Source organism: Natator depressus, chromosome 11, assembly GCF_965152275.1.
Source record: "Natator depressus isolate rNatDep1 chromosome 11, rNatDep2.hap1, whole genome shotgun sequence".
NCBI lineage: Eukaryota > Metazoa > Chordata > Testudines > Cheloniidae > Natator > Natator depressus.
Window position 1 is genome coordinate 26,009,292 of NC_134244.1, and position 26,658 is coordinate 26,035,949.

The 26,658-nt window shown below is 42.1% G+C and overlaps 1 protein-coding gene across 5 annotated transcripts in view; it reads left to right on the plus strand.

Annotated features, from left to right (window-relative positions):
• Positions 1-26,658, plus strand: part of MBD5 (methyl-CpG binding domain protein 5) — a 247,306-nt gene that overhangs the window by 197,527 nt on the left and 23,121 nt on the right. For all 5 annotated transcript variants that reach the window (XM_074967320.1, XM_074967318.1, XM_074967321.1 and 2 more), the window contains 3 exons: positions 715-926; positions 2,994-4,202; positions 20,246-20,319. In XM_074967320.1, coding sequence (XP_074823421.1) covers positions 715-926; positions 2,994-4,202; positions 20,246-20,319 — 1,495 coding nt within the window. The remainder of the gene's footprint in view (positions 1-714; positions 927-2,993; positions 4,203-20,245; positions 20,320-26,658) is intronic.

Genomic DNA, 26,658 nt, shown 5'->3' on the forward strand with positions numbered 1-26,658 from the left:
ACAAGCATAAAATTTAGGAAAAACATTAGTTTGTGTTAACTCAAGTGCAAAATCCATTTCAGGCTTCTTTTATTTGATAATTTCATAGGATCAGGGGCCTCAAAGTGTTTGTTTTCCTATTGTTTGTGATATTGTTCTTTCACATTTTAATTTACATAAGAGATTTTTCTTTTGATACAAAATGCAGATTTTTTTTAATATAGCTCGTTTTTCTTATGAGATTTTTCTCCTGTATCTAGAAAAGAGAAGACTAGTAGAGTTAGCCAGTGTATTTTTGTGTTCAAGAGGCCTTGGATCGTTGTGTAGTCAGGTCAAACAGTGGTGTCATAGTTACCAAAAGGTTGGGGGAGGGGAAGGTGTTGGTATGGTATGAAGCAGTCGCTCTTTGGAAGTTAAGAATGGATTTCCAAGAAAATGAATACCACTGATGCTCATTCTCCTGTACCTGGCTGTGTGCCATTGCAGAATGAAGGACAATCATGTCAGAATCCTTTAGAAAGAGTCCACATATAGATGTAACCTGAAAGAAAGAATGCTGAAGAAATGAAGGAATAAATAGTAGGAGACATGTTCCTTGAGTTTGTGGTACAGAAGTTTTGTTGTACAGAGAGTGTCAGTATTTGTTTACCATTCAGTTAAAATATGGTTCAAGGAAACTCTCATGGACTCTTGAAAACTATGCTGACTTACTTTACCATATGTTTGGAATTGCAGGTGACATGTCGTCGATAAACACTACTTTGAATAACCAGCAACTGGCTCATCTCCAGTCACTGTTGAACAACAATCAGATGTTTCCTTCAAATCAGCAGCAACATCAGCTTCTCCAGGGGTACCAGAATCTCCAGGGGTTTCAAGGGCAACCCTCAATTCCTGGCCCAGCTAATAACCCAAACCCCATGGCTTGTCTGTTTCAGAATTTTCAGGTAGAGAGCAAACTGACATCAATATTGAGTGAATTTAAAAAACTATAATAGTAGAATTGGTATCTATATTCTGCTTTTTCATTGAATGTTTAAAACAATCTGTTTTATTGCAGTTGGTTGCCCTTTTTTAGTATGGATTTTGTATTTGCAAATCAGAAACATGTTACTGAAATTATATATCTTTTACTTTTAAGTTTAGTGTCATTTTTATTTTACTGGAACTCCTTATGATGTGCATCTATTGACAGCTGTTATGAACTTTCTGGAGTTGTTAATTCACTTTTGAAGTGTGATCATAAACTACTGGTTGAGAATAAATTGTAGAGACTGAATGGTAAAAAGTTAACATAGTTGTCAGTTAATAGGAAATAGGAGGTGATTGTGAGTAACTGACTTTTTCTAATAATGCTCATTAAAGTAAATGGAAGGACTGTCGTTGATTTAGGGGATGTTGGATCAGGTCCATAGTAATTAAGGACAGGCATATAATAAAAATTTTGAAAAAATGGTATCTCCCTTTCACATTTCCATCCAAAACAGACAATTCTGTTGATAATGTAAATTCAAATATTAAAGTAATAGAATGACAGTGAAAGTATCAACTGAGATACAGAACAAAAATAGAGTTACAGTATGTACTTAACATTATTATAGTGCTGCAGAACTGAGAACATGAAGGCTGCAGAAATGCAGGTGATAGTGCCAGAAAAGCTTTTATTCTTTAAGAAGGAAAAAGACAACATATCATTTTGTCAGTCTAGACAACTAGAAATTTCCCTGTGTTCGCAAAATCACAGTAATCTAACTGCCTATTAACCCCTTCACAGTTTATTAACTATGTGAGTTACCTTAGCTGTATCTTCATATTTTCTCTGTGTTTCCTGAATTATGTAAGTGTTTAGTAATGGTAAGTATTTAAAGCAGTAGTTACAAATATTTGGCTTCACTAGTTAAAGCATCTTTTCTATTCAGACTTTCACAAGTATTAATATTGCTTATTATCTTTACTTCACTCTCATGACATGTACATGACAAATACAAACATAATATACAAGGTTCCTCAGAATGTAATTTAGTTTATAATAGACAATGCATGAAATAGCTACAATGCAAAGGGTCGGAGACCTGGTTGATGAGGATTAAAAGTGGTAAGACTTCCCAAAAGAAGTGTATAAGAAGAGAAAGGTAGGTCACTTGCACATGACAAATAGGAGGCAATTTCAAGCCTGTGGGTTGCATCAAAGAAAATACAAAGCAGAGAGTGGGTAGAGACAAAAAGAGCACTTAGGAGTGAAACTGGGGAGGAAAGTAGAGACTGAGGGAAGAATAGAAGGAAATAGATTTGGGTACAGTGATATAAACATGGATTAAGTTCTTTAGGACTTAGAATGTAAGCATGAGGATCTTGGACTTCATTCAGAAAAGGAGAGGGACTCAGAAAGGTGGGTGGAAATGCGGCTACAACAGGAGAGATTTGAAAGTTTTATCATCTCAAATACCACCTGTTGTTACAAAGCTTTGTCTTTTTGAACAAAGTGTGAAAGCTAGTTTATGTGTTCATATGCATATTATTTTATGTTTTGAGTTGCCTTTTCATTTTCTGATTCTCTTCATTTAGTGACAATCTTTGTTACTTATGTATAGGGCCCTACCAAATTCACAGCCATGAAAAATACGTCACAGACTGTGAAATCTGGCTTTTGTGGGGGCAGTCGCGATATTGCCACCCTTACTTCTGTGTTGCCTTCAGAGCTGGATGGCAGGAGAGCAGAGGCAGCTGGCCAGGCACCCAGCTCTGAAGGCAGTGCCACTGCCAGCAGCAGCTGTAGGGAAGGTGGATTGGAATATACTGTATGAACACATCTGCGAAATTTGCTTTTTATGCCAATCAGTGAAAAACGTGTGATTTCTCCACAATTTAAGTAGACCTCTGCTTATGTACAACCATGACAAAATGTGTCACTGATGTGTAACCATCACAGTTACTGAATTAAATGAATGTGTCTTCTGAAATATAGCATCCAATGAAAGCATAAATTTCTATAATTTTTCCTTCCTATTTTTAAGGTGAGAATGCAGGAAGATGCTGCTCTTTTAAACAAAAGAATGATCACTCAGATGGGGATAACTTCAGTTCCTGAGAGTTCCAACACTACCCTTCCTCCTTTTCAAGATACGTCTTGTGATTTGCCGCAAAGGACTGAACCAACTCTAGGACAACAGGCAAAGGATAGCCTCAGTGTAGCTGCTCAGGGTGATTCTTCAGTCGATGCTATCTACAAAGCAGTCGTAGATGCTGCAAGCAAAGGAATGCAAGTCGTAATCACCACTGCAGTTAGCAGTACAACACAAATGAGTCCCATTCCAGCTCTGAGTGCCATGAGTGCCTTCACAGCCTCAATTGGTGACCCATTAAATCTTTCTAGTGCTGTCAGTGCAGTAATCCATGGAAGAAACATTGGTGTTTCTGATCATGACGGTAGGATAAGAAACACTAGAGGGACACGAATCCTGAAGAATTCAGAACATAGTAAAAATTCAAGTGAAGGGGATGGATTTGAATATTACAAATCAGCAGGTTGCAATACATCCAGAAAACAGTGGGAAGAGGAGCAAAACCCTGGAGGAGAGATACATAGGTGGAAGTGTGAGGAGTTTTTAGACCATTCAACCCATGTCCACAGCAGTCCTTGCCATGAAAGGCCCAATAACGTCTCCACACTGCCATTGTTACATGGTGAGCAGCATCAGATACTGTTACCACAGAGAAACTGTCAAAGTGATAAATTGTTGGAGGAGAATTTCAGGTATAACAATTACAAAAGAACTATGATGAGTTTGAAAGAGAGACTGGAGAACACTGTGGAAACATGTGCACACATAAATGGAAATAGGCTTCAACAAAGTAGAGGGTTTGGAGAGTTGCTGAACACTTCTAAACAAGACCTAGTCATGGAGGAGCAATCTCCAAGTTCCTCCAATAGTTTGGAAAGTTCTCTAGTTAAAGACTATATCCATTATAATGGAGACTTTAATGCCAAAAGCATTAATGGGTGCGTGCCTAGCCCTTCAGATGCTAAAAGCATCAGCAGTGAAGATGACCTAAGGAATCCAGAGTCCCCTTCTTCAAATGAGTTGATACATTACAGGCCGAGGACGTTTAATGTTGGCGACTTGGTCTGGGGCCAAATAAAAGGACTGACTTCATGGCCTGGAAAATTAGTAAGAGAAGAAGACGTTCACAATTCATGTCAGCAAAACACTGAGGAGGGGAAGGTATATATACACACGCATATATATGTATATATATGTATATATAGTCAAAGAATTATCTTGGTCTAATATTTATTTTTGGGTTCTGTTCTTATTTTAATGGTATGAATTGCAGTACTAATGGGCTTTTGATTCCTGGTTCATGAGGATAGCTTATGAAACTATTTATTTCACTAAAAATGTTGTTGTACTTGCACAATGAGAAACTTATACAAATCCCATAAGGAAACATATTAGGCTGTATTCTGGCCTGAATTATGTCCTGCTAACTCACTTGTTCACATAAGACTTTTATTATACAAAAAGTATTTTGCTTTAATGCACTATTGTTTAGCTTATGATTTATAGCCTTCTGAACTTCTGGCTGTGCCTAAGGTTACTGACTTGATGTGCAAGGCATGAGTGGGTATCTAGAAATGGCAGAAATCGCAAAATGTAAAGCTGATCTAACCAAAATAAGGAATTTGAAATAAGTTAAAGCAGTTTCACCCTATCTCTGACTTGCCCAACTGATACTTCTAGTATGAAGCAGAAAAACTATTAAAAAAATTTGGCCTGCACAGCAGAACATGAAAGATCCTTTTCTAGTGATAGTGGTTTTAGTTTGCTCCTTTGTGCTGGAGTTTAATGTCCCCTAGCGCAAGGTGTTGGCAGGGAATTCTTATCGTTACCGATGACTTAACAGTGTATTCTGTTTTATTGAGGAAACTATTTTAATCCTTATTTTCTACTGTTTGCAAAACTTTGTTTTTCTGCAGTCCTCATAAATACAAAAGTATTTCATACTGTATGCCCCTCCCTTTCCTGAGCCACCGCAGAAGCCACTCAGACTCCCTTCTTTTAGTCTCCACTCTGTATAATTTATTCAAGTCCTCTCCACCAGCACTTGTACACGCAGTACAGCAATTCTAATACATATGACCCTGTTGCCTTCAGCCCCTGTTCATCAGGGCCCTGGGAGGAACAGGGATCTCCCTTCCTTGGGAACTCCTTCAGTCTGGGCTCAGCTAGCCTTGTCCTCCGTCCTCTGATCCTTCACTTCTTTTATCAAGCTATTGTGCTGATGGGCTAGTTAGTTCCTGAACTCACCCACCAACCCCCCTGTCTGATTAGCTAATTCCTCCTTATTCCCTCAATCAACCATCGCCAGGGAAACTAATTGAGGCCACAGTAATCAGAGTATTGACCCATCTGTTAGGCCTCCACACTCTCTCACACCCACACTCATTATATAATAAAAAATATGTTACTAAACATTCATTCAGGAAATAATACTGCTAGTACCTTTAAATTAACAAATCAAAATCTAGGTATAGAATTTTTAATTTCTGACATAAAGAAATTAATCCAAAAACTATTATCTATTTTCATGCCCCCATCTAATTTACTTCAGTTGAAACCATGATAGAAACTATCATATTTAAGCACAGTTGATCCTACTTCTAGTAGGATTTCTCCAACCAGATTGTACATGGATTTTTCCCCTCAAACTGTAATAGGCGTGTTATGAAACTGTTATAAATTGTCTGGGATGGTTTGGCTAGCGTGGTTTCAGCCAAAGCTTCTCATTCTTCAGATGGCTTGTTCATTGTTCTCTACTCCCCACATACGTTTTGAAGAGATGCACGCTGATCTTCAAGTATATGCTTCAAATAAATGAACTTGTTTTAACAACTGTAATTCCATAAATAAGAACTTCTTCAGCTACAAAGTTAGATCCCAAAATCACTAGCCCCTTTTGAAAATGTAGGCCTAATTTTTCAAATACTGTTGACCACATACTTCAAAAGAAAAGGAAAAAATAAGTGTGAAATGAGGGAGAGGAGAGTATGGTACTCTCCGTCAGAATTCTGCTGTGGTGCCACTCAATACCTTTATGAACGATATAGTACTAAAGAACAAATTTTTCAAAATGCATTTATGTCAACTATTTACTTAACTTCACAGCAGTAATTGTGTCCCTTTTTGTAAGATTGTTTCAGTAAATTTTTAAAAAGTTGCTCTTTGTACCCTTTATAAACAACAGAGAAGATCTATAGATCATCAGTTGCATTCCTTAAGAGTACTGCATCAATTAGCTGAACAATATCAAAAGTTAATTTCTTATCTACCAAAAGTATATTTGTTTTTATGCAGGCCTTAGTACTTCCATTTTGTTTTTCTTAGGGTTTTTTTTTTTTTTTTTACTTTATTGCACAATATTATATTAATTGACTTGAAATTTAATGTATGCAGAAGCCGAAACAAAATTAATGAAAATTGCATATGTTGCTGAATACCTTCTAAACTGTTTCTTTGTAGTTCAAAATGTTGCTGCTCCCAGAATGTTGTAAAGGCAGCTCATATCCCTGGTAAGAGAGAGTCTGTCCCGCTGTTCATCAACAAGCACTGTGACTGACTAAAGGAGCTTTGGATCAGAAGGCCCTCCATCTTTCAGAAGGATATTATGTATTTAGCCTCCCCAGTTGGAAAGATAGTGTGAATGGCAGTCACCAGGATAGGGACTGAGATTGAATACTGGAGAGTAGAGGAATGTGAAAGACAGAAGAGATGACTTAAATAGAAAAAAGACATACGTAGTCCCATTTCTGGTTGAAAATAGAGAGGAACTCTGATGTTCATAATTGTATTTCTCGTTCTCTTGTGCATATGACCAACCACTCCTATAAGCTGCTGCACAGCCACATATTTTGAATGTTTTGGCGATTTAGTGTGAAGCCAGCAAAGTCAACTCTTTCTGCAGTGCAAAAGATCTTCGGGAATGATGTGTACCAAGGCACCCTGGAATGATAGAACTCTTAATATGGTTCCCTATTAGTAGTTTTGAAAATTTATTGTATGAGGAACTTTTAAATTATCTTTACACACATTTGTACCTATCATATGTTAATTTTTTCACACTATGGCAAAAGTTTTGCTATGTTAAAAGAGTTCTGTTGTATATTACATAGAAGGTGTCTGTTTGACTTTACTTCCATTTATAACAGCATTTTACTACTTTTAAGGGAATACATATGGAGTTGAATTTTTTTCATCTGTTTCTATTCAAATAGCAACTGGAAGCTTTTGGATGGTGTTCCTCTATCAGGAAAGAAGGAATGTTAACCAAAGTTTTCTGTTGTTTTGTTTTGGGCAATTGGAAAATTAAGGAGCAAACGGAAGAAAGTGCAGTGGCAACAGCAAAACCATCTAGAATCCAGATGAAGGAAACAAGGAATGATCATGTAGATTAGGTTACTAGTGTCTGAGGAAAAACAAGGGGAAGTGGAAAGCAAAAAGAAGATGTCAGCAGAATAAGGATGAAAGTGAGAAAAGAGAAAAAGCTTTGCTGAGAAATCCACCTGAAAAGATAATGCTGCTGGCTGTCTCATGTTGCACTGATGGTGTAAATAGGCTTGAATATACAATTTAAAACTTTTCTTTACACCTGATGAATAACATCTTATCAGTAAGGCAGCAAGAAGCTGCTTTGCAATATGGAGTTACTGACGCAACTGCCAGAATAGGTAATTCTCATACACAGGAAATCCATTGTTCTGGAAAGAACTATTGTGGCCAGGCTCACACACCATTATTCTATCATACGATTTGCATCATGGAAGGATCCTTATAGAGCTTGGGAAGGTGGGGTTGGCGTGGAATATTGAATTTGATCTTTTAAAAAAAGAATTACAGTACCATCCCAGTGAGCCACTGCTAATACAGTTCCTGCACTGGTGCACAGCAGAGTTTGATTCTCAATTCTGACTTTTTCTCTCAAACCCAATAAGGCCTGGAGCATGGTGTAAGCTGCATGCACAGCCAGTGACAGGAGGGTGTGGTTTTCACTAAATAGTTAAAGGGCAGTGATGAGGAATGTCAAAGTGAGTCCTTCCAGACCTAAACAGGAAGGATGATTTTCAGAGCAGGATGGTAAAAACACAACAGCTTGTGGGATCTAAACCTGTATGAATGTAGAAAATCACCCACTTTCCACCTAAAAGACAGGGTGTAAACAATAGCTAGCCATATGGTAGTGATTTGAAGAAATCCAGAATTGAATTTCAGATATTGATGTTACTACAGGATGAAGATGGTTGACTATGTTAAGACTCTCAGCTGCTTAGGCTCTAGACAAGCTCAAAAGTTTCTCTCTCACCAACAGAAGTTGGTCCAATAAAAGACATTACCTCACCCACCTTGTCTCTCTAGGCTCTAGATTAGTGTTTCTGACCTGAGTTTGACTAATGCAGGATGTAATCAACCAAATAGTTAATTAGAGTGGGCCAGATCTAATGGTATAAAAAAATAGAATCCAACAAAGTGTTTCAAAATTTGAATTTCTGTGTAGTCGTCTATGCCAACATACCATGATAACAATCAACCTGTCTTAAGTGCCTTATTACTTAAATACTACCATAAAAAGAAAAGGAGTACTTGTGGCACCTTAGAGACTAATCAGTTTATTTGAGCATAAGCTTTTGTGAGCTACAGCGCACTTCATCGGATGCATAAAAGTGGAAAATGCAGTGAGGATGTTTTTATACACACAGACCATGAAAAAATGGGTGTTTATCACTGCAAAAGGTTTTCTCCCCCACCCCACTCTCCTGCTGGTAATAGCTTATGTAACGTGATCACTCTCCTTACAATGTGTATGATAATCAAGGTGGGCCATTTCCAGCACAAATCCAGGGTTTAACAAGAACGTCTGAGGAACGGGGGGGGGCGGGGGGTAGGAAAAAACCAGGGGAAATAGGTTACCTTGCATAATGACTTAGCCACTCCCAGTCTCTATTCAAGCCTAAGTTAATTGTATCCAATTTGCAAATGAATTCCAATTCAGCAGTCTCTCGCTGGAGTCTGGTTTTGAAGTTTTTCTGTTGTAATATCGCAACTTTCATGTCTGTAATCGCGTGACCAGAGAGATTGAAGTGTTCTCCGACTGGTTTATGAATGTTATAATTCTTGACATGTGATTTGTGTCCATTTATTCTTTTACGTAGAGACTGTCCAGTTTGACCAATGTACATGGCAGAGGGGCATTGCTTGCACATGATGGCATATATCACATTGGTAGATGTGCAGGTGAACAAGCCTCTGATCATGGGGCTGATGTTATTAGGCCCTGTGATGGTGTATCCTGAATAGATATGTGGACACAGTTGGCAACAGGCTTTGTTGCAAGGATAGGTTCCTGGGTTAGTGGTTCTGTTGTGTGGTATGTGGTTGCTGGTGAGTATTTGCTTCAGGTTGGGGGGCTGTCTGTAGGCAAGGACTGGCCTATCTCCCAAGATTTGTGAGAGTGTTGGGTCATCCTTCAGGATAGGTTGTAGATCCTTGATAATGCGTTGGAGGGGTTTTAGTTGGGGGCTGAAAGTGACGGCTAGTGTCGTTCTGTTATTTTCTTTGTTGGGCCTGTCCTGTAGTAGGTGACTTCTGGGTACTCTTCTGGCTCTATCAATCTGTTTCTTCACTTCCGCAGGTGCGTATTGTAGTTGTAAGAATGCTTGATAGAGATCTTGTAGGTGTTTGTCTCTGTCTGAGGGGTTGGAGCAAATGTGGTTGTATCGTAGAACTTGGCTGTAGACAATGGACCGTGTGGTGTGGTCTGGGTGAAAGCTGGAGGCATGTAGGTAGGAATAGCGGTCAGTAGGTTTCTGGTATAGGGTGATGTTTATGTGACCATCGCTTATTAGCACCGTAGTGTCCCGGAAGTGGATCTCTTGTGTGGACTGGTCCAGGCTAAGGTTGATGGTGGGATGGAAATTGTTGAAATCATGGTGGAATTCCTCAAGGGCTTCTTTTCCATGGGTCCAGATGATGAAGATGTCATCAATATAACGCAAGTAGAGTAGGGGTATTAGGGGACGAGACCTGAGGAAGCGTTGTTCTAAGTCAGCCATAAAAACGTTGGCATACTGTGGGGCCATGCGGGTACCCATAGCAGTGCCGCTGATTTGAAGGGTATACATTGTCTCCAAATGTGAAATAGTTATGGGTGAGGACAAAGTCACAAAGTTCAGCCACCAGGTTAGCCGTGACATTATCGGGGATAGTGTTCTTGACGGCTTGTAGTCCATCTTTGTGTGGAATGTTGGTGTAGAGGGCTTCTACATCCATAGTGGCCAGGATGGTGTTTTCAGGAAGATCACCGATGGATTGTAGTTTCGTCAGGAATTCAGTGGTGTCTCGAAGATAGCTGGGAGTGCTGGTAGCGTAGGGCCTGAGGAGGGAGTCTACATAGCCAGACAATCCTGCTGTCAGGGTGCCAATGACTGAGATGTTGGGGTGCCCAGGATTTCCAGGTTTATTCTCTTTCAGATTACTTTCAAGTTCTTAAGCTAATAACTATCTGACAGTGAAATGTTTGCAGTCTCAAAGAGCAGAGGTTTTTAAATGCTATTTATTGGAACTTTTGAGGAAATTCAGTTTACTGAGTATCGTAAAAGCTTTGTACAAAACTGTTTGACCTGCTGTTATGCTGTCATAAATATTTTCCCACAGATGTGTAGAATGCTTGATTTTTAGAGGGGCTGAGGTCTCCCAGCTCCAACTGAAGTCAATAGATGTAATTTCTCAGTACTTCTGAAAAGTTTGTACATATTGTTTGCTAATGTAAATGGTAGTGTCATACACCTTTACCTTGAAATTAACTTTCTTTCCTCACTAAACATAACTTTTTCTTTAATACGACATTAAGTTGACCATATGTTGATATTAACTGTTCTTCCCAAAAGTAAATGCTAATAGATTTCACATTATAATATTTACCAGGAAGAAAATCCCTCACTAAGGAGTTAATTCCAATTAACTATTTAATAAAAGATCTATTACTATTCAGTACATGTTCAGGTAAATCACTAAACTGAATAATAGTGCTTAATAATAAAATAGATTACCATTAAAGTAGTTTACATTTATACTGGGAGACATAAGGCATACAGTTCTCAGAAGGTTGTGTATACCTAACTGTTTAGTATATATTGGGTACAGATACTATATCTCTCAGCATTTCATTCTTTCCTCTATAATTTAGTAAAGTTTAGGAGATGAAGGCTCAGACAAAATACAGTATTACCCTGTAATTCTGTTAAATCTGAAAAATGCCAGATTTTTTTAGATAGCAATTCTTCAAATGTCTTATAAAATTAATTAAGATTGAAATGGTTAATTTGATCTCCAGTTAACTTCATATTTAGTAACATTGTTTCCATTAGCATTATTAAACATTTTAAGCATTATAAATATGGTACTTGTATGTTAACCCCTTTGGTGTTGCTGGAGCTGATTTTTCACTAGCAAGTGTTTTATACCTTTTGCAGTAGCACATCCTGAGAAATATTTTTGCTCACAGCTCCAGGGAGTTAGTTCTTTGATGTCTCAAGCTAAACTTAAGTAATTTGTGTGTGTTTATATAGAAATGTATACTATTATAAAGTTAGATTGTGAAAGGAATTCTCTTGAGCAATTTCCTGATGGAACATCAGTCTTACAGTAAAAGAAAAAGCAACTTGGGGGGGTTTTTGTTGAATTATTTGGAAGTGTCCAAAGTCTAGCCTATTGTACAATTTAGTCTTGCTTCATGGAAATGAGATCCCCATGTGCAGACCTCACCATAATGGCTCTTATCTTGTCAAGTTCTGGATCTGCTATATCCCCAGATTTCATTTTTAGATATATAAGCTAAAGAAATGTTACACTTGAATTAAAAATATATCACATTTGGCCTTATGGTGGTGAGAACCTCGCAGGGTCCATTAACTTCAACTTAGCACTCCTGAAAATCAGCTTCATAGTGCATTTAAATTATTTTACTGATTCAGTTAAGTTGTTTTGGGAGGGAAATTTTGAATTTTCAGAACAAATTTAATCAAGATCTTTCATATCATTTATATCAGTGCTTAATTTCTGTTTAATGGTTTATTATGCTTTATGCATTCATAAAATCTTTTGTATTTATCATTAATGCAACAAACTTTACAAAAAGCTCTTATTAAGCAAGGGACAGATAAAAATTAAGTAGTACAAACACAAAAGTATTAATAAAGATAAAAGAATGAATGTTAGATTTTTTTAAATGTTTGAAATGTGCTTTTGTACATTAAACTAAGCTCAAAGCTGTTTTGCTAATCAAAAGTGAAGTTTAAATGGTTAATGTTTTGATATCATTTGAAAATGTGCAGCTCTAGAAAATTAGTAGTAGTAGTAGTATTTTATTTCAAAAATTGTTAGTACCTGTGAAGTGGTACCAATTTTTATATCCACCGGTTTAAATTCAGTAGTGTGCTATGAATTCATAATTTCAATTGATTTTAATGATAGTTGTTTGTGCATTACCAAAGCTAGTGTTTGGCCTGGTGGGGTTTCTTTTAGCAGTAGTGCAGATACCTTTTTTTTTTTTTCATGATTATTCTTTCAGCACCTTTCTTTCAGCAAAGCCCCTAAGTTCCATTGACTTTAAAGGGGCTTAAGCACATGCTTAAAGTTAAGTACATGTTTAAGTGATTTGTTAAATAGGGGTAGACTTGAACATGTGCTTCACTACTTTTCTGAAATGGGGCCTTAGGGACTTAAATTTAAGTTTAAATATAGTAGAGTATGAAGTAATATAAAATTCTTTGAGTGCTTGCTCATGTTGATTCCATTCTAGGTGTGCGCGCTCCCACATGCACAGTTGTTGGAGATTTTTGCTTTAGCGGTATCTGTAGGCTCGACTGTGGCGCCCTCTTGAGTTCCGCACTCATGCATCAGTATATTAGGTGCCGCCTGCCCTAAGCCCTCTCAGGTCCTTCTTACTGCCCATGACAGTTGGTTGGAGCACCTTGTTTTGCATTGCAAGAGCATTAAGAGCTGGTTGTTATTCCCTCTGTATATAGTTCTTAGGTACTCAGTCAATTTAAGTAAGTTTAGTTGTTGGCTTAGTAGCTAGAGTCACGGCTGAGACATCACCCTGGGCTTCAAGCCGTGTTTGTCATGCAACAGGCCAACGCCTATCAATGACCCCCACAGCAGCTGTTTGAAGTGCTTGGGGGAATCCCATGTAAAGGACAAGTGCAGCATTTGCAAAAACTTTTGTCCCAGAACCCAGAAGGAGAGGGACATCTGCCTGAAAGCCCTCCTGATGGAGGCCGTTGCGCCTGGCATCGGAGCCCTCCCAACTGGACTCTGCTCCCAGCACCTCAGCATGAGTGTGGAGTACCCCACCGGCACTGGGATCCTCCCAGCACTGTTTCCCCTGCTGGTGCCCAAGAAGCAGCAGAAGAAGGGTTCCCCAGCACCATCCACGGAGGGGAAGGGGGACCTGGGCAAAGGACCTAGTTCAGGTCATGTGCCCACCCTGGAGCTAGAGGGGAGTACCGCTATGGTCGGACCCCCTGGCCCAGCCAGGGATCTGCATCCAAATCCCAGGAGTGGTAGGGAATCCCGGCCCCAACAGGGATCTTCGTCGCCTGAGACGGCCCAGGCAGCCAAAGATCTGGTGGGCCTATTGGCACTGCAGATGCCGCACCAGGCAGTGGACGTGGCTATGGCCTGCATTCCAAGGGCAAGCCAGCCATGGGACCTCCGCAAAGGGCAGGGGAGCGCCATCAATGCCCAGATCACAGGTGTTCGTCCCCGTCCCCATTGCCTAGGATCCCGGTCCCACAACCTCAATTGCCAGCTAGAAGGCCCGGGTCCACAGCACTGCGCTCTCCTTCCTGAGGCACAGAATGCCAGAATCGAGATACTGGTCCCTGCATTCCCAGCACCAGCCAGTCTCCCGCCTAAGATCTCCTTGGTGCAGATGTCTATCCCCTAGGCAGTCTCCTAGGCGTCCGTCCCTGCCAGTGCAGGACTGCTCACCATCATGGCACCGATCTCCACTGCCCCAGTACCACATGAGGGAAAGGTGGTGTGGCAGAGCTCCAACCTTGTCCCTGTGGGTCCCGCACTTCCAGGCGGTTTATGCTAGCTTCAGAGGCTCACTGCAACCCTCCACATAGCCCTTCTCTCTCTAGGGCGAGGGATACAGTCTACTGAGCCCTTTTCATCATAAGCCAGCAGTGGAGGTTGGTGAGAAATTCCCAGTGTCTCTGTTGCTCCTACAGCCTCATGCCAAAATAGTTTAGCCTCCTGTCCTGACAGGGGCGTGTTTTCCCCTCCCAGGAGCTGTTTCTGTAGTGGTGGGTTGGGGGGAACCCGGGCCCACCCTCTACTCCGGGTTCCGGCCCAGGGACCCTAATGGTAGCAGCTGTTGGCAGCCAACCTTTCACTGCCAGAGTTGCTACATTTCCCTGGGCCACTTCCCCACAGCTCTCCTGCTTCTCCCTTCTTTACCCTTACCTTAGGACTCCCTTACCAATGACTTGAGGGTGTCTTCACTAACCAGCCCTTCAGTCGCACTTCCTCTCCTCTGGCTCCCTGGCTTCTCTCTGCCTGACTGGAGTGAGCCCTTTTATATTATCAGAGGGGCCTTCATTTGAGTCAGGTGGTCACATTAGCTTAATGGCCTCACCTGACTCTTTGCAGGTTAATTTTAGACTCAGGTGTTCTCATTAGCCTGGAGCAGCCCCTGCTCTAGTCAGTCAGGGAACAGAAAACTTTTAATCCAGTGGCCAGTATATCTGCCTTCTGCTACTCTGCTGTACCCAACTGGCCTGGGTCTATTACAGTGGTAATCCCCTCCCCCTAGACATAGGTCTCCAACAAGGGTTAGTTGGCAGACGCAGGCCTCCCCAGCCCCACCGTGGTCACTGGAAGGGGACTGGTCCATATCAGAGCCGAGGTTCAGCCCATCACTGAAAGGGTACGAATCTCCATCAGCCCACAAGACCAGCGTGGCGGCGGCGTGGCAGCAGGGCCAGTGGCCTGCTCAATGGCCATGTTGGAACGCTTAGGGAGTACCAATGATGCCGGTTCCATGCTCCCACCATTCTGGCCACCTTGGACAAACCCCCAGCACTGCTGGCACCAGGTTCAGAGCACGGTGCAGAGCCCATCACGGGGGCAGCACAACAGGTGCCGCCCATCCCCCTGCGATGTCCTCAGAGTCTTCATTGCCGGACGAAGTGGTGGCGTGGGCCTCCCAGACTGGCAGTCCCCCAATGACTTTAAGGCGCACCAGGCTCTTCTTAAAAGGGTGGCTGACAACTTAAACCTCAAAATTGAGGCGTTGGCAGAGCAATCAGATGAACTGTTCGACATCATACCATCCTCCACCCTGGCCCGCATCACGCTGCCTGTCTACCCAGGTGTCCAAAAGATTGCTAAAATGCTCTGGCAGACCCCAGCTTCAATTCTGCCCACGTCCAAAAGGGTGGAAAAGAAGTATTACCTCCCAAAAGAGGGTTCAAATATCTCTATACACACCCACCAGCAGGGTCACTGGTTGTGTCCGCAGTTAACGAGAGGGACAGGTAAGTGGCACACTGAAAAATAAAGACGCCGAACAACTAGACCTCTTTGGCAGAAAGAATTATTCTATATCCAGTCTACAATTTCAGGTGTCCAACCACCAAGCCTTGTTGGGCAGGTACAATTTTAATGTATGGGTCTCCTCAGGCAAGTTCAGGGAGGCCCTTCCACAGAACCTGGCCCACTAGTTCACCATGATCCTGGAGGAGTGCAAAGCGGTGGCAAGGGGCACCCTCCAGATGGCCTGGGATCCTAGAGACTCTGCCGCCAGTGTGGTTGCCTGGGCAGTGGCACAGCTCTTGGCTACAATCTTTGGGGTTATCCCAGGAGATGCAGGCCGCAATCCAGGACCTCTTGTTTGAGTTCGCGGGGCTCTTCTCTGAGCTCATGGACCCAAGGCTGCATGGCCTTAAAGACTACCAGACCACCCTGCGATCACTGGGCCTCCACACTTTGCAGCAGGCCAGAAAGCAGTTCTCGCCTCCTCTGCGTTCTCCTTCTAGGTCCTGGGGGTCTTCCTGACAGGATGCCTCCAGGAGAAAGGACAAAGACAAAGGATTTAAGCAATGACACCCTTGGTCCTCTCCCTCGCCGGTTCAACCCGGCCCCTCAAAACATCACGGGGGTCAGAGGCAGGCATTTTGAAGGTGCACCTAAGGATGGTGCCCCAGTCAATTACCTGGATCCACCTTCCTATTCTTTCCTCAACCTCCTGCACCCCTTCCAGTCGGCATGGTCGCGAGTGACATCGGACCATTGGGTGCTCAACACAATATCCTTAAGCTACAACCTACAGTTCTCAACTGCCCCTCCCTCCCACCCCTCTTCAAGGACCCTTCTCATGAGCAACTCATCACTGGGGAGGTTGAAAACCTCCTAAGGCTGTGGGCGGTAAAGGAGGTCCCTCGGGATAGGAGGGGAAAAGGATTCTACTCCCGATATTTCCTAATCCCAAAAGCAAAAGGGGACCTAGGACCCATCCTGGACCTGCATTGCCTCAACAGAAGTTGAGGTTCTGCATGGTCTTCCTGACCTCCATCATCCCCTCCCTGGAATCAGGAGACTGGTACACCGCCCTCGACTTGAAGGATACATATTTCCGTATCTCCATTTTCTAAGGGCACACACGGTTCCTCCATTTTGTGCTGGGCCACCGCCATTTCCAATTCACGGAGCTGCCCTTTGGTCTCTCGTCAGCCTTGAGAGTGTTTACAAAGTGGATGGCTCCAGTGGCCACTTACCTGAGGCATCAGGGCATTCGGATTTACCTGTACCTCGATGACTGCTAATCCAGGGCCAGTCTTGACACCAGGTGCGGCAGCACTGCGATCTAGTCACCACCTGTCACGATCTAGGACTGTTGATAAATGAGAAGAAATCAACTTTAGTTCCAGTGCAGCGCACAGAGTTCATAAGACCGGTCCTCGACTCTACTCAGGCCAGAGCCTTCCTCCCTGAAGACCAATCCCATGCCATGACAGACCTAATCTTGTATATGCAAGCCCGCTCTCTCACCACTGCTCACAGTTGCCTCACGTTGTTGGGCCACATAGCAGCCTGCAGTTACATGGTCTGGCACACATGGCTTCATCTCAGGCCCCTTCAGGCATGGCTGGCGTCGGTCTACGTCCCCAACATACGTAACATAGACTAGGTAATCAAGGTTCCAGACCACATACTGTCATCACTCGCCCGGTGGCTCGACCCTGCATCAGCGTTGGAGGGAGTCCCCTTCGCGGCCCCATCCCCATCGGTTACCCTGGTCTCCGATGCTTCGGATCTGGGGTGGGGATCCCCTCTAGGTGATCTTGGCATGCAAGGATATTGGTCAGGTCACGATTGCTCCTTAGACATAAACTTCAGAGAGCTCAGAGCGGTCCGCTTGGCCCGTCAAGCTTTCCTGCCTCAGATAAAAGGCAGGTTGGTTCAAGTCCAGATGGACAATACTGCCGCAATGTTCTATATCAACAAGCAAGGTGGTGCCCGGTCCTCTGCCATTGGCCAAGAAGCTCTCAGGCTCTGGAACTTCTGTGTTCAGCATGCCATTCATCTCGTGGCCGCACACCTCCCCAGGGCCAGGAATGCTTTGGCAGATCGCCTCAGCAGGACTTTCTCGTCTTGCCATGAGTGGTCAGTCCATCCAGAGGTGGTCAGCCTAATCTTCCAGAGGTGGGGGACTCCCTGGGTGGACTTGTTTGCATCCAGACAGAACAGGAAGTGCCACGCTTTCTGTTCGATTTGAGGGATTGACAGAGGCTCCCTGTCGGACACTTTTTTACTCCTGTCGTCAGGACCCCGATGTATGCCTTCCCTCCAGTGCCATTAATCTACAGAATCCTCGTGAAGATCAAGCAGGACAGAGCGAAGGTAATCCTCATAGTGCTGGCTTGGCCGCACCAGAACTGGTTCGGCACGCTGCTGGACCTCTCAATGGCCGCCCCATTACAGCTACTGCTCTGGCTGGACCTGTTGTCTCGGAACCATGGCAGACTGCTGCATCCGAACCTGACAGCACTGCACCTGACGGCTTGGCTGCTGCATGGTTGAATGCGGATGAGTGGGAGTGTTCGGCCAGTGTCCAGCACGTCCTGCTAGGCAGCAGAAAACCCTCAACCAGAGTGACCTACCTGGGCAAAAGGAAACGGTTTACATGCTGGACTTCGGATGAAGGTATTCAACCTGAGCAGGCCTCACTGCAGTTAATCCTGGATTATCTCCTGCATCTTAAGATCCAGGGTTTGTCCCTTTCATCTGTTAAGGCTGCTATTTTGGCCTTCCGTCCCCTGCACGAGGGCAGGTCAGTTTTCGCCCAGGACATGACTGCCAGGTTCCTCAAGGCCCTAGAGCACCTCTGCCCTCACGTCAGGGACTCTGTTGCTCCGTGGGACCTGAATCTTGTGCTGTCATGGATCATGGGGCCCCCCTTTGAGCCTCTGGCTTCGTGCTCCCTTCTCCTCTCCTTGAAGGTCGCTTTCTTGGTTGCAATAACATATGCTCACAGGGTCTCTGAGATTAGGGCACTTACCTCAAAGCCACCCTACACGGTGTTTTACAAGGACAAGGTCCAACTGCGACGGCACCTGACCTTCCTACCCAAGGTTATTTCACAGTTTCATATGAGCCAGGACATATTCTTACCTGTCTTCTTCCCTAAACCTCATAAGTCAGAGGAGTATCGCAGGTTGCATTCTCTGGACATCAGAAGGGCATTAGCCTTCCACATAGAGAGGACCAAGCCTTTAGTAAGGCAACGCAGTTGTTAGTCGCAGTGGCCAACAGAATGAAAGGTCATCCAGTGTCGACTCAGAGAATCTCATCTTGGATTACTGCCTGTATCCACTGCTGCTATGACCAGGCCTAGGTGCTTCCTCTGGCGATTGTAATTGCCCATCAACCAGAGCACAAGGACATATGCTAGGCTGCTACCTGGTCATCCATCCACAGATTTACATCGCATTATGCACTTACCCAGCAGGTCCAAGATGATGCTGGCTTTGGTAGAGCAGTATTGCAAGCTGCATGACCGTGAACTCTGAGCCCACCTCCATGGATGCTGCTTTTGAGTCACCTAGAATGGAATTGACATGAGCAAGCACTCGAAGAAGAAGAAAAAACAGTTACCTACCTTTAGTAACTTGTTTTTCAAGATGTGTTGCTCATGTCCATTCTATTACCCGCCCTCCTGCCCCTCTGTCGGAATTGCCTGCAAGAAGGAACTGAGAGGGCGCAGGGCCGGCAGCGCCTAATATACTGACGCATGAGCACGGCACTCAAGAGGGAATTACAACCAACACTACGGATACTGCAAATGCAAAAATCTCCAACAACTGTGCACATGAGTGCGCGCACACATAGAATGGAATGGACATGAGCGACACGTATCTCAGAACAACAGTTATGAAAGGTAGGTAACAGGTTTTTTTAAAAAAGGTTGATGGCACATATTAAAATATATTATATTGTAATAAGAGTACATAAAAGGTTGTTATGAAGCACAGCGAACTTCAATAAGAGTTAAATGTGTGTGCAGTCAGAATTAGGATCTGTGAGACTTTGACAACAGTAAAAACATAAGAATGGCCTTGCTGGGTCAGACCAAAGGTCCATCTAGCCCAGTATCCTGTCTTCCAACAGTGGCCAATGCCAGGTGCCACAGAGGGAGTGAACAGAACGGGTAATCATCAAGTGATCCATCCCCTATTGCCTATTTCCAGCTTCTGGCAAACAGAGGCTAAGGAAACCATCCCTGCCCATCCTGCCTAATAGCCACTGATGGCCCTATCCTCCATGATTTTATCTAGTTCTTTTTTTAACCCTATTATAGTCTTGGCCTTCACAACATCCTCTGGCAAAGACAATGTTTATATTGTTTATGGTATTAAGCAAAAAGGATTAAATTTTTTAAAATGACATTCTAATTTTAGTCCCTAATTCTAATATTTTAGGACTGTGCCATGATTATTTGCATTTTTATTGCTATTGGTATGAGCATACAGAGGAATTGTAAAAATATTACTTTTCTTCTTTTGGTGGGAACAGAAATGTTTTGTGGATGCAGTGAAAATTAGTCTCGATAGCCTAAACAACCGCATGTCCAGCAGTAAAGTAAAAGTAGCATTTAATAATTGCCGGTCTGGGTAATGTAGTTTGATGTTCGTACCTTTACTCAGGTGGAGCCTGAGAAGTTGAAGACACTAACAGAAGGTCTGGAAGCCTACAACCGAGCCAGGAAGAGGAACAGAAAGTAAGCAGATGCTTATTCATTTACAAATTAATTAAAATCATGAGGTCCTCTTGTCTACCAAGAGACTCTCATTTCACTCCCAGAAGTATCCTTGACATCAGTCGGAATCTTGGCTGTATCAGGATTTGGTTGTTAGTTATTAACCTGCAGCCTATATGGAATGCATGTCTTTCTGATCCTGCAACAGGAGGCTTCTGAAATCCTGTGGCAGCACCTATGACAGTTTAGGCTCAGCTTTCTTATAAGGGGAAGCGTAGACGGTGGTAGCATAAAAACCCAGTGGCAGCTTCTAACTATTACAGTGTGTTTTATATCCAGATAATTTGCCTCTTCATTTTACTGTATGTCTGTCCTTGTGTGTGTCCTGGGGGAAAGAGGAAGAGAGAAAGAAATGATATATACTGCAATACTGTTTTTTGTGAAATCTAATGAACCAAAACTCTGGACTGCACTGACTAATGCACCATTCCTCTGGAGCACCTCAGCTCTGCAGGGCTGAAGCTAGACTCCTGCAAAAGTCCGCACAAGAAGGAGCTGCTTTACAATTATTAGGAGGAACAAAGGATCCTAGCTTCAGTCCTGAGGAGCTTAGGAGATCTGCAGAAATGGAGCACCTAGTTTCTGAATTCCTTATTTTATGCAGGTTATGAATTCTACAATTTTATAACTTTGTAATTTGGGGGTTTGTATGTATGCATTTTCTGATACACCAGCAATCTTTGAAAATGCCAGCACACCCATATGAATTTTCAAGTGTAGATTTGAAATTTACACCCAAAATCATACATTGCATATTAGTAAGTCAAAAGTATTCTGAACAAATACTATATGACTTTGTGACAAGCATTTTTTTTTTCACACAGCACCAAATTGGTATGGAAAGGGTTACTTCAGATAAGTTTAGTATATTCTGTCATTGCTGGCAAGCTTTTCAGAATTTCCTAATCCCAGCTATGTTTAGTGTAACCAGACTGGCTGCCATATGCAAATCTTTTATTATACAATATAACAAATGATGTATATTTGAACTATATTTGGTTTTATCTGTTTTTTTGGACTTTATTTAAGATTTTACAAAACTAGGTGAGAGATTTTGAGCAATGTAAAATATGAGAAGAGGGAAAAAAATGTGGAAGAAAAGAGGAGAAGTAAATTGAGTTTAGAGGAAGAAGACCTAGACAGCTATAAAAAGATACAGAAGTTGGCAGGGTTGTAGTGTGCTATTGTTTACTTGTTGTCGCACTGACAAACTGTTGGCTTGTGTCTGAACAGGAATTTAAAGTACTATAGGCTTACAATTCATGTCTTCAAAACAATAAGTACAGGCTTAAAGGAATCAAATAATTACAGTAGAGCCCCGTTTATCCGATCTGGCCCTGGTTCCAATTAGATCAGATAATCAAAAATTCGGATAATCAGGAAAGTGGACAAAGAGCTTTCAAAATGTTGTTTTAAGATGTGGAATTGCTTTTAAACTAGCTGACCCCTCCCTGAAAAGTTGTCATCTTTATTTACAGCTTACACGAACCATTACTTCTAGTAAAGAGTACCGGTTTCTAAAAATGCAGAAATGATAAACTTAAGCATTAAAACATAGCCCCCTTCTTTACAGCAAATACAAACCATTATTAATAAACAGTGCCAGTTTTTAAAAATGCAGACATGATCATTTTAAGTTGCAGCAACCCCAATACTCATGGTAACTAACAACAATAACAATATGTAATATGCATAAAGTATTAAATTAACATATAGTATTGTATACAGGACAACGGTAAGTACAGCAACACTCATATTTATAATGGCTGGGAAAAAATTGACAGTTTGCGATACTATGCTTTTTCCAATGTTATAATCTTGGGCTGTTTTTTGCCAGTGATTGGCCTTTATTTTATTAATACTCTCTATTTTAGCATCCAATGATAGTACTACATGATTTCGCTTAGTAGTCGCAGTCATTTTACAAGGCTGAAAAGACAGGATGGTTACAGTAGTGTTGCCAGGGAGGTGACGTCAATTTCCCATACTCCTGTGTGTGCACTAGTTGTTCGGTTAATACGGAGAGCTGGATAATGAAATCGGATAAACAGGTTTCTGCTGTACTTGTCTTCAACGCCTTTTAAGGTGTAAGCTTTTCTTGTTCTCTATCCATGTGGTATTTCATGAGCAATATTGATGGTGCCAGTGAGACAATGCTATCCTTTCAGCACCATCCTGAAACATGTCGGTGGGTTTTTGTATGAGTGCATGCTGCAAACATAAAAATGCCTTTGACAACATTTCAGTTATTTGCCATTAGTTGTTCCTGAAGCAAAATTTCTAGCACTAGGAAAATGACTCAATGAACAACTTTAAAGATCTTTTGAAAAAATCAGTTAAAAGTAGAGACCTTGCTGAATCTGGCTCAATATTTGTACATATGGAAACATTAGAGAATATTAAATGCAAAAATGTGCATTGGTGAAATGCTGTGGTTATACAAATGTCAGGAAATTCAAAGTTACAGTTTCCATAACAACCATGACTCAGCCTACCACCTTTCATGTATGTAGCAGTTTGTATTACTATATGGTGTTATCATTAATACTTAATATGGAACACACAAAAAATCCATGTTAAATGAACATAATTAACATTGCAAAATCAAGCACTCAAAAGTTAGGAAATGCCAGAATTACGGTTGCCTGTGCATTGTTAATTCGGTTCCCTTGTACATATGTATTATGATACCGTCTATGTATTACATGATCACGTTATTTTTTCCATAGGACTATCTCTTTCAGTGCATGCTTAATAAGTGGTTCTTCAATATTTTGTTTTCTCCTCGTTGTTCAATAAGTGGCCCCATGCCTTGTTTACTACACACTATTCAAAGCCTAGTCTGAAGACAGAATTTTTAATTTCTCATTGGCTTTTTTCTATGATGCTCATCACAATAGTATCTGATTGGTTCACAAACATTAATTCAAAAAAAGAAAAGGAGGACTTGTGGCACCTTAGAGACTAACAAATTTATTTGAGCATAAGCTTTCGTGAGCTGCAGCTCACTTCATCGGATGCATTCAGTGGCTACAAAAGCTTATGCTCAAATAAATTGGTTAGTCTCTAAGGTGCCACAAGTCCTCCTTTTCTTTTTGCGAATACAGACTAACATGGCTGCTACTCTGAAACCAAACATTAATTTAGTTTCACAACATTCCTGTGAGATGGTGTATTATTATCCCCCTTTTACAGATGGAAAGCTGAGGCACAGAAAGATTAAGATCAAAAGTGTCCCCTCATTTTGGGTACCCATTCTGAAATGCCTAGAACCAGGTTTTTCAAAGTCCTGGGCATTGTATAGCACTATGTAAGTTAAAAAGACAGTCTCATTGACTTCAGTTGCAGCTGTGAGTGCTTGACACTTCTGCAAATCAGACTCCACAGTCTCAAGTCAGGCACCCACAAGATGAAGAACATACAAGTTTGGTTTTAGTGATTAGCCCAGCATCACATAGGCACTGTGTGTTACAAGTAGGGATAAAATCTAGTTCCCCAAGGCAGTATTCTACTGCCTTAATTATGAGATCATCCTTTCTCTTCCTGTAATCCACTGTCTCATTCACTACATACAATTCCAGCTTTTGCAACAAATGAGGCGGGGTCCTACAGACAACGGTCTCCTTCGCTACACAGCCCCAATTCATTCCCAAAGCAGGTCCATACTGTCCACTAAATAAGGCAGGGGTCCTGTGCAGAAAATATTAAGTGGTCTTGTAATTAAAGACTGTATCATAATTCATATATACAAGGCCAAATTAAGGTTGCACACGTGCCTTAATTAGGCATTTGTTGCTTTTCAGTGCTTGACTTTAGAACCTTAATGTTCTTTGAATCAAGTTTTTGTGTGTAATTTCCTACGCTTTTAAAAAACAAATTGAAAAAACAGAAATTCCATCATGTGACATCATATTGACACCCACATGGTTCATCAGCAGGGTTGGAACCTTTAGATCAACTGCACAGGCCTCTAGCAATCAATACTAGAGAGGGATGATATAGTTTGTCCATGGCTTTCACAAATATTTTCTGACAGCAATGAAGTGTGAGACTCAGGAATCTTGTGTTCCATTGCAGGCCTTGGAGGGGAGTGTACTGTTCTGGTCACAAAGCCTTCTGCCATCTCCCCCCTCCAAGCTTGACCCTTTCTGCCCAATCTTCCCCAGCTTGTCTCCTTGTCACCTCTCATTGCTCACTCCAATCCCAGGCTCCTCAGTGGGCCAGTCCTAGTCTTCCCTTCTGGACTCCCAATCCCAATCTCCTTGCCCAGCCAATCCCAGTCTCCCCTCAATATCCCAGTTTCCCTCTTCCCTTCCGCTGCCAGCCTCCAGTCCCAGTGTTCCAGCCACTCTACACTCCATGTCCCAGTCTACTCTTCTGCTCTCAAAGGTCTTTCTCTTGTCCCCCTGACATTTGAATCAGTCAGCTCCTTCCTCCTACTGCGAGGGAGACATTTAGAGAACAGGAAAGACAGTCTCCCTGGTTTCAGTTCCGTTGCTGGGACCTGCACCTAGCATGACCCAGAGCAGCAATTTCAGGGAAAGTCTTGCTTGGCCCCAGGCTGGAGCATGCCCAGTGTGGATGAACTCTTCTGAGATTTTTGCTGTTAAACTAGCATGTGTACTCTGCAGTTTTTCAAAGGCTTATAACTTGGTCAGATTGGAGTTGATTTTCACAGGGACAGCAAAAGACATCCCCTGTCAAATTTCTAGTTCCTGCTTCAAAGTATGGGGGCATGAAAGGTTTAAAAAAAAAAAAAAATAGCCGGAATTTTTTAACATGGGCAAAACAATGTATTTGTCCCTAGCCTCATTCTTGGCAACACTTGAAGCATGTTGGCTGAAATTGGGCGGGGGCGGGGATTTCAGCCTAAAATAGACACCCCAGTATAGAAAATTTCAGCTCAGGCAGTTAGTTTAACAAAGTTATAAGTAACTGAAAATAGGGCCTTATAAGGGGAAGTGCCAGGCAATGTTAATAGTTAGTGCTACCAGCTCCACCAATAGCATGAGCCGTAAATTTAGCCAATATGGCCAGGTTATAATTGTAGGGAAGACTATAATTTTCAGTTTCTCAATAAGTGCATAAGTTAAGACTGCAACATCAAAACTGTATGATCAGTAATGAAAATGCCATAATTGTGCATTAATAAATATACCAAACTGTTCATTTTTCTTCAGTTTTTCTAATAACTAAGTTATGGTGTGATTTGCATTAGATGATTGTTGGTTCACTTCTTCAGTAGTGGAAAGCAGAGGGTTTAAATACACCCAAGGCATTCACTAGTAGTCCAGTAACATATCCTATGTTGTAATTAATTTATAATATTGTCTGTCAAGTTAAGGTAGACCAAAGCTATTGTGGTCTATTACATAGCTTCTCAAATGTGGGCACTTAAATTTACATACCAGAATAACAGGTTTCAGCACTCAAGCACTGATTGAGTCCCCTAACTAAACTATGATGATGATGGTAACATTCATAGGTTGATGCTCAGGTAGGGACTTAGGTGATCCAGCCAATACTAAAGCGCCTAAAATGTGTATTTAGGTGCTTAATTTTTAGGTATCTAATTTTAGGCTCCTAAATTGAGATTGTACCGAGAGTGCCCAGGTACTACCCTGATGGGCATTTTAGAAATAGATATCTATTAATACGTGCGGTCCCTGGTATATGTCTCCCCTTATCCGTCGTTTCACGTATCCATTGCTCATCCATAAGAGAATGTGTTCCGATTCACATCGGTCCCGAACTGCATCTCCGTCACGTCACCTTTCGTGTGGCTTTTCTTTGGATGCTTCCCCCGGCGTTCAAGAGGCACTGGGAGGGAGGGGATCGGGCGTGCTCGGAGGAGGGGGCGGAACTGGGTGGGAAGAGGTGGGGCGGAGAGGGGTCAGGAAGAGCGGGGCGACCAATTATTTCTTATGGGGAAAAACTCCCCCATATCCGTCATTTCAGTATCCGTCGCCGTTTTCAGGAATGCAACCCCAACATATACCAGGAACTCCCTGTAATACATTGAACATTTTGTTTGTCATCAATATTTTCATAGTACAATTCTAGAAGATGTTATCCTCATTGTAATTCAAATAATTGTATTTTTCGTCTTACCTTCTTTCAACTGGCTAGATTGCCTTACAATAATGATTTTGGTCTATTATGATTTTAAAAAAAGGTTGTGGAGCAGTTTTTAAACTAAGGTCTGGGGGAAAGCCGACAGGTGCGGAGGAGCACGTGGTTCGGACAAAGACATCCCTTAAGGGAGGATCTATTAATAGAGATTCTCCATGTCCTAGTAAG